Source organism: Erinaceus europaeus, chromosome 8, assembly GCF_950295315.1.
Source record: "Erinaceus europaeus chromosome 8, mEriEur2.1, whole genome shotgun sequence".
NCBI classification, from domain to species: domain Eukaryota; kingdom Metazoa; phylum Chordata; class Mammalia; order Eulipotyphla; family Erinaceidae; genus Erinaceus; species Erinaceus europaeus.
The window spans coordinates 115,796,692-115,805,090 of record NC_080169.1 but is presented as its reverse complement, the minus strand read 5'-3'; the positions used below and the strand labels follow the sequence as shown (position 1 = coordinate 115,805,090).

At 42.9% G+C, this 8,399-nt stretch overlaps 1 protein-coding gene across 1 annotated transcript; it reads right to left on the bottom strand.

Moving 5' to 3' along the window:
• Window positions 1-307: 307 nt before the first annotated feature.
• LOC103112890 (taste receptor type 2 member 134) lies at window positions 308-1,231 on the bottom strand. The gene has a single exon (XM_016187803.1). It carries the CDS (start codon window positions 1,229-1,231, stop codon window positions 308-310), a length of 924 nt encoding a protein of 307 aa, XP_016043289.1.
• Window positions 1,232-8,399: the final 7,168 nt, after the last annotated feature.

The window sequence follows — 8,399 nt, the reverse complement described above, 5'->3', positions numbered from 1 at the left end:
TCCCTGGCTCCCCACCTATGGGGGGGGGGGTTGCTTTGCAAGTTGTGAAGCAGGTCTGCAGAAGTCTGTCTTCCTTTCTCCCTCTCTATCTCCCCCTCCTTTCCCAATTTCTCTCTGTCTTATCCAACAGCTGTAACAATAACAGCAACAACAACCATGGAAAAAAGATGGCTACCAGGAGCAGTGGATTCATAGTGCAGACACCAGGCCCCGATGATAACCCTGTAGGCAAAAAAAAAAGACTACCAATAGAAGATGGCACCCAGACTTTACATGTTCTGATCAATCATGAGCTGACTGACACTCATCACTCAAGACAAAACACACTTTGAACAGAGTGTTTCCAATGGTTCATCTGTAGGGCCTTTCTCAGCTTGGAGTTGTTGAGCACCAAGATGCTAGAATGGAGGCTGATGCCTATGTAGGTAATCGCTTCCCAGATCCAGTGCCAGTGGTTCTTGAAGATGGTGATTTTTAATGTCACAAATACCAAGGACAGAAAATATGACATGTAGAAGATAAGGAAGAAGGTAAGTGACTTCAGGGCCACCGTGTGAACCCGAGTGCTCAGATCCTGGGAACCAGATCTGCAATCCCTCATGTTCTGCAAATGTTGGTGCAGTGAAAACATAAGCAGAAGGGTGGACACCAGGATCAATAGGAAAGGAAGAGATAACGCCAGCAGCAAAGAAGGCAGAAAAACATGTTGAGAAAAGTCTTGTAGTCTACTACTATACAGGGTATCATTTCCACAGAAACTCAGCAAGGTGAGCATCCTGACAAGTCTTATATTCCCAATGGTGGATGAGATGGTTGTCAGAGAAGCAAGGATCAGGGAGCTCAACAACAGCCTGGGCACCAACCAAGAAATCCTCCACTTGAGCCAGAAGAAGATGGGATGAGAGAAAGATGAGATCTTCACACAGTAGAAGAATGCAAGCCAGCTACTGAGCCAGAACATGAGAGTGTTGATAAAGTCCCAGGGGATGTTAAAATAGATCACTTCTGGACAAACAGAAAGGAAGGTCAGCAGGTTGTTCAAGAGAGATATCCCATGCAGGCAGAACCGGGACGCAGCTAGACAGCTCACAATCATGTCCCCAGCAGCCAGCTTCCCACATTGCACCCGTTCCCAGCCCAGCACAAAGACCATGAAGCCATTTTGCAACATGGCAGCCAATGACCCTACGACAAAGACGGTCATGAAGATCAACGTGGGTACAGATCTCATCTTCTCTGGGGAGGTTCTTCTCAGACTCGGCTCTTATTCCAAAAGAAGACTAGTCCAGATCCACAAGGCAAAATAAACGAAGTCACCCTTCTGAGAGATTCAGAAAGCTCTTTTCCTGAACTCATGCAAAAGCCACACTAAATGTCTCCAGTGTCGCAGGACTTATAGAAAGCATGTTTGTGATCTCTCCTGCCATGCAAATCCCCCCCAGCTCAGTAATACTCTATTTCTATTTGCATAATTATATTTGCCTGCCCTTTATCAAAGCCAGATTACAGGGAACTGTTGATGGTGTAAGGTGTACTAGGATGATTTAAAATAGCCCTTAAGTTGTACTTTATTATTTTCCTTTTTAGATTAATTTTATTTCATGTGAAATGAAGAATAGATTCTACATGAGAGAAACCAGAGCACCACTCCAGCACATACAGAACAGAGGATGCAACCAGGGAGTCTTACCCATGAAAGTCCTATGCATGACCAGTTGAAGTATTTCCCTGACCACGGTGCTTCCTTTCTTGAGAGCTTGTTTGGAGGTTCTAGCAGGGGAGCGCAGCTACTCGTATACCCAAGATGGACCGAAGACCGGGTCCATCTCTATTCAGGGAAGGCCGTCTTCTACGGAGCACGCAGCTTCAGGAGGGATGCACATGGAGCGGTGAGGGAGGAAGGGGACACCTGCCTAGCCAGCCAGATCAGCTGAATCAACCCTAGCGATCAATGGGGTGACAGATGTCGCAGCCAGATCGCCCTCACATCTGGTGCTTCCTTTCTTAACCATACCATTTATTTTCTAATTTTTTTTTCTTAAGATAAGTCCTCTTTGGGAGTCAGGTGGTAGTGCAGTGGGTTAAGCACAGGCACAAAGCACAAGGACCTGCCTAAGGATCTTTGTTCGAGCTCCCTGCTCCCCATCTGCAGAGGAATCGCTTCACAGGTGGTGAAGCAGGTCTGCAGGTATCTATCTTTCTCTCCCTCTCTGTGTTCCCTTCCTCTCTCCATTTCTCTCTGTCCTAGCCAATAATAACAACATCAATAATAACTACAACAATAAAACAAGAGCAACAAAAGGGGATAAATAAATAAATATTTTTTTAAATAATAAGTCCTCTTCTTCCTCCTGTAGCCACAAACCTTCCCTGATCCTTCATTTTTTTTTTTTTTGGCTGAATAATGTTTTCTCAGTGACCAAAATATAATACAGTATATTATTAAAATCCACATTCTAAATGATTGGTGGAGTAAGAAGGCCTTCATAGGCACAAACCTTGGAAGTATTAAGACAAGACTTTCTTTTGTCCTGTCCTGACTTCTCATACTGAAGGAAAATTCACTAGTGGGCTCCAGATTGGTGTCCCAAGAATTTTCAGTTACATTGTTTAGATCAAATCTGTTGGCATGAAAACTTTAGCTTCAGTGTGCTTGGAAAACCAAAATCAATCCTTTCCTAAGAAGTCTCTGAGGTAATAAGAAGATAAGTCATCATGAGAAAGGAGAGACAGAGAAACATTGGGAGATCATAACCAGAAAGACCATCTGGTTATGATGGTCTTTCTAAGGAGTCAGGAGAAGCAAGAACTGGTAAGATGAGAGAATCTCAAAACAAAGCTCAGAATAAAACACACAGGGAGGAACTACTTTGCACACAATAAATCTTTTCCTGTTACTATCATAACAACTAGCCTGTAGGAACATTTTCCCATTTACAAAGTGATGTCACACACATCTCACTTGACTTCCACCCCCAACAACAAAGAGTGAGATGGTTTCACACCAACTAACCTGTTTTAGGGGGCATGGGGAAAGACGCAATACAGGTGTAAGTGACAGGTATGAATGGAGGAAAGATAAAGCAAAAAGGAAAAACACATAAGAAGAGAGAGTAGAAGATGACAGAGGTACAGGTGGGAAAGAAGAGAAGTGAATTAGCACTGAAACATCTAAGGTCCTGGAGCTATGTTTCTCCCCCAGGACCACTCATAGTGACATTGTTTTCTCTTTGACATGGCCACCTTCAAAATCCTCACAATGAGAAGTCAATCTGTGAAAGAGAAAGAAAAACAAGGATAAGCATTTAGAGCAGAGACCTCAGGCACCAGAGGTTTGGCTACCTTTCAAGTATAATATTTGCATGAAGAGAGCTACTTCTTTTTCAGAGAGTTCTCTCAAAAGATTATCAAAGCATAGATAATCCAGCCTGATCGGCCATTGTGCAACACAGTGTTAGTGACTTGATTCAGTCCTCTGCATGTTTACTTCTGGCTTCTTGGAGATAGCAGTAATGAGTGACTTCTGCAGGTTTCACAACATGTTGGCTTTTAGAACCCTTGGGCAAAAATCCAGCTTCATGATGTCATTAAGAGGCAAGTTAGGGCTGTGGTACACACACATAAACCCTGCTATGGTCATATGAACCAAGGATGCCCTGTGTGCTCCCAGAAAACCTACACACACAATCATCAAAGCATACACTTGGCCAAAATCTGCCTCTCCCATGACTTTTCCTTTCCAAGTTTATAGCTCCAAAAAGTGAATGCTTTCTCTCATTTCAATTATTTTTTTTCTTGCAGGTAGGTTGAAAATGAAGTTGAGTATGGACCTACTGACCAATGCACTATCCACAGTTACACAGGGTTTTGCAAATAAGGGAAATATTTTAGTGTAATCTAGAGTGCAAGGAAAGTAAGACCAATGATCAGACTTACCTTCCCATGTCTTTGCATCTGAAGGTATGTTTATACTGGTCGAAGGGGGTGGTTTAGGCATACTTATTCTGTCTACTTATTCTGACTACTTCTAAAAAAAAATTAAAAAAAAACAGAATGGTGGGCTCAAGAATAACAGGATAGGGTCTTGCATCATTGGGTCATCTGGTCTCCTGAATGATGATGTGATTTCTGCATGTGTCTTCCTACAATACAACTTATAATAGATCTTAAACTCTGCCGACTGCCTTGAAGACTAAAGGCAATCAGGAAGAAAGGTGTGTGTGTGTGTGTGTGTGTGTGTGTGTGTGTGTGTGTGTGTGTGTGTGTGTGTGTTTCATGTTTGTTGTTCCTTCCTTCAAAACAGTTGGGATGTATTGATTGCTTCTATAAAGCAGTTCCTGCAACAGAGAGAATTATGATCTTTTACTTAACCCAATTTATGAATATCGATTGAGTCACCTCATCCCTTCTGGGTCATGTCAGGTAGTCCTGCCCTTTTAGGGTCATGATTTCACCAGAATTTCCTTTCTCTGGCACCTGCTCATCCATTCCTCAGTATTTTCTTAGATGGCTTTAGAGAGATCCCTTCCTTCATTCATGGTCACTTCTCAAAGTCACAAGCAGGACAATTCTCCAGCTGTTTTCCAAAATCCTCCCCAATGTGCAACACAATCAAAGCACAAGTTATTTCTCTCAAGAGTTTGGATCATGTTTTTCTAGTCTCATGCCTGCAAGTGAATACTTTTCTGTTACACGCTTGGCAATATTTTCCTCCATGTGATGTGTGGATCCTCTGTGGGATGGTGTTACAATTAAACAAGTCACAACAAAAGGTCAGGTCCTGGGGTCCTGGTGGTGATCACCTGGTTGAGTATACCCAGTACAGTGCACAAGGGTTCATGTTCAAGCCCCCACTCCTCACCTGCAGTGGAGACACTTCACAAGTAGTGAAGCAGATCTTCAGGTGTCTATATTTCTCTCTCCCTCTCTACTTTCCCCTCCCCTCTCCACTTCTTTCTGTCCTATCAAGTAAATAGAAAGAAAGAAAGAAAGAAAGAAAGAAAGAAAGAAAGAAAGAAAGAAAGAAAGGAAGGAAGGAAGGAAGGAAGGAAGGAAGGATAAAAATGGCCTCCAGGAGCAGTAGATTGGTAGTGTCAGCACCAAGCCCCAGCAATAACCCTGCTGGCAAGTAAATAAATAAGTAATATTAATATAAAAAAGGTCAAATCCGAAAAGGATGATTTTTCAGTAAACCTACTTGCTCTAACTTCATTTTGGTTCTCATAGCCAGTAAAGGATGTCTATGGTTTCTGTGGATTAGTTTGATTCGCCTGCTTTACTTTCTTTATTACTGTCGAAAGTACAAGTGTTGTTTTGGATATAGAGGAAATACATAGTTTGTTCACCTCAGGGATTGTAAATTCCAGTGCCCACTCCCCACTGTGACTCCACCCACAGTCCTCTATCATTCTGTCCAGAAAGAGGTGAGGAAGGAAGGGAAAAGCAATGTTTTTACTGGCTACTGTGCATATAGATATTAAGCTAAGCCATGCAGCATGTTAATCATAATTTCCATACAAAATAGGCTCCATGTTTTTCTGGCCCTGCAGACTTCCTCTCACAAACATTCAAGTAAATAGCTTTGGCTAAAACATTGTATCTAATAGCAACCCATTATGAAACAGGAACTCAGCTTTCTGAAAGTCATTTGGGGATTTCCAACGTCTTGAATGATCAAGATACATAAATGCAAGAAAATAAGGTCACATTTATAGTAAATTTGCATAATTTTCTTTCAAATAACAGCATTACTTTAAAGTTGTTTTCATCATAAGTTGAGCCTGGAAAAGAGAGTCAGAGCTCAATTTCATTACAATTCAAGAATCTTCAGAACTGGTCTTTCCCTCTGTCTTATATCATTTGAGCAGTTAGAAGTAACAAAATCTCTCAGGGAAAACAAAGCCATGTTCCTCTCATAATGTCATGAATTTCACTCAAACATCTCAAGTTTACCGGAGGGGTAAATTGTGTTTAGAAATTTTTAACTCATCAGCTTAAAAGCCATGCCTTCCAGGGACTTCTCACAGTGGTGAAGACACAGAGAACTGAGAGCAGAGTCTTCAAACAGAGCATCTGTCTCAACAGCTACTTTACATTCTAAACTTTGGCATAAGATTTCTGGTAAAGCCAGGGCTCCCCTACAAAAACCACATTTAAAAATGCTGTTCTAGATCAAAAATCACCAGAGAAAATAAAGGCAGAGTGAATCCATTCATCTCTTTCACTCCCCCCCCCCACAAATAATCATCACACAGGTGCAGTCAGATCAGATTGGGAGACAACCAGATCCAGAGCAGAGTGACAGCAAAAAGAGGGGGGAGAAAGGGCAATAAATAATGCTCAAGAGGAATCTGAGGAACTGATAGCATTTGGGAGAACAAAGAGAGAAAGGAAAGTTCCTGAATTGCACCAGAATGCAGAGGGAACACAGCAAGTTTGGGAACACATGGCCCAGCCAGTTTTCAGAAACAGAGAACTCGGGAACAGACACAGGGGCATAAGGTAACCTCCAAAATTCACATGCTGAGACACCCCACTACCCTGTCCACAGAGGCTAGGAGCTGAGCCAAAAAGTCGTAGCTTACTAGCACTTCATAAGAACCAGATAACGGGAGTCAGGCTGTAGTGCAGCGGGTTAAGGGCAGGTGGCGCAAAGCACAAGGACCGGCATAAGGAATCCGGTTCGAACCCCGGCTCCCCACCTGCAGGGGAGTCGCTTCACAGGTGGTGAAGCAGGTCTGCAGGTGTCTATCTTTCTCTCCTCCTCTCTGTCTTCCCCTCCTCTCTCCGTTTCTCTCTGTCCTATCCAACAACGACAACAACAATAATAACTACAACAATAAAACAATAAGGGCAACAAAAGGGAATAAATAAATAAAATAAAATATTTAAAAAAAATTTAAAAAAAAAGAACCAGATAACACACTGTAAGGGGGGAGAGTCAGACTAGCCAGAGCTGAAGCCCTGCCTATCCTATCTGTTTGCCTGCTTATTCCACACCCACACCCACCTGTGTGCGCGTGTGTGCGTGCATGTGTGCGTGTGCATGTGTGTGTGTGCGTGCATGTGTGCGTGTGCATGTGTGCGTGTGTGCGTGCATGTGTGCATGTGCATGTGTGCGTGTGTGTGCGTGTGTGCGTGTGTGTGCATGTGTGCGTGTGTGTGCATGTGTGTGTGCGTGTGCATGTGTGTGTGCGTGCATGTGTGCATGTGTGCGTGTGTGTGTGCATGTGTGTGCGTGTGCATATGTGTGTGCATGCGTGTGTGCGTGTGCATGTGTGTGTGCGTGTGTGCGTGCGCGTGTGCGTGTGCGTGTGTGTGTGTGTGTGTGTGTGTGTGTGGCTATTTTCTACAAGTGATGTCGGGCTTGTCCTTCTGTCTCCTTCTGTGTGTCTGTGTTGTTTGGTTTGTATGCTTATTACCTTTCTCTTTGTTTTCTGACTTTTTCTCCTTTTTTTGTTTTGTTTAGTTTTGTGGCTATTCCTGTTGGGGGGTGGGGAGGTTGCTTTTGTTTTCTTTTTTTTTTTTTGTCTGTTTGGGTATTTTGTTGTTGTGGTTTGTTTTTATTTTGTTTTATTTATTTATTTATTTATTTCTCATAATTAGAGGTCAGGAAACATACCCACCTCTGCAGCAGTTATACTCGTCCTGGTTCTCCTCCACTTGAAGCAGAAGTGCTGCCCTCCCACTTCTGAGAGGTCTTTGTCCCTCTTCTTTTTCACCAGCTAAAGCAAACTTACACTCTGGTCAGCATCCCCAACTATCCCTGACATCTCCAGCATTCTCAAGGTCTCTCATTCATTCTGTCTGGCATGGATGTCTCAAGTTAGCTGACACCGAGATCTAATCTTCTAAACATTTCATCTAAATACTTCTAACTGGGCAAGTTGCCTCCTGCCAGTTGCAGCCACTACGTACTCCTCTCCACACCAGTGAGACAAGTACTCCAGACTTTATCAAACCACCACAAAGAAAGATCCAGGACAACTAACTCCAGTCACCAGAGTCTGAGAAGCTGGAAGTAACCAGACTCAACCCATTTGTAACTCATGCCTAAATGAGCTACTTGTGACACAGCCAAAACAAAATTGAGACCCCCACTGAGGAACATGGGTATACAGAAGGGAAAGAAAACCCTTCTGCACCCCATAATATTCCTGGATCCATGTTCCCAGAGGAAAGCTTTCAAGGGAGGGGATGGAATATGGAGCTCAGGCCATGGGAATTTTACGGAATTGTACCCCTCTTATTTTATTGTCTTGTCAATATTTCCATTTTATAATTTAAAAAAAAAAGAGACCACTGAAGAATTATGGGACAAAAGTAACAACAATCACAGCATAAGTAGCCCAAAGGTAGAAGAGGGAGACAAAGAGAAAGAACACACTCTAGACTGGGCA

What these genes read in the sequence shown, in the direction of transcription:
- LOC103112890 (XM_016187803.1), bottom strand. Translation starts at nt 1,231, where the DNA reads ATGAGATCTGTACCCACGTTGATCTTCATGACCGTCTTTGTCGTAGGG.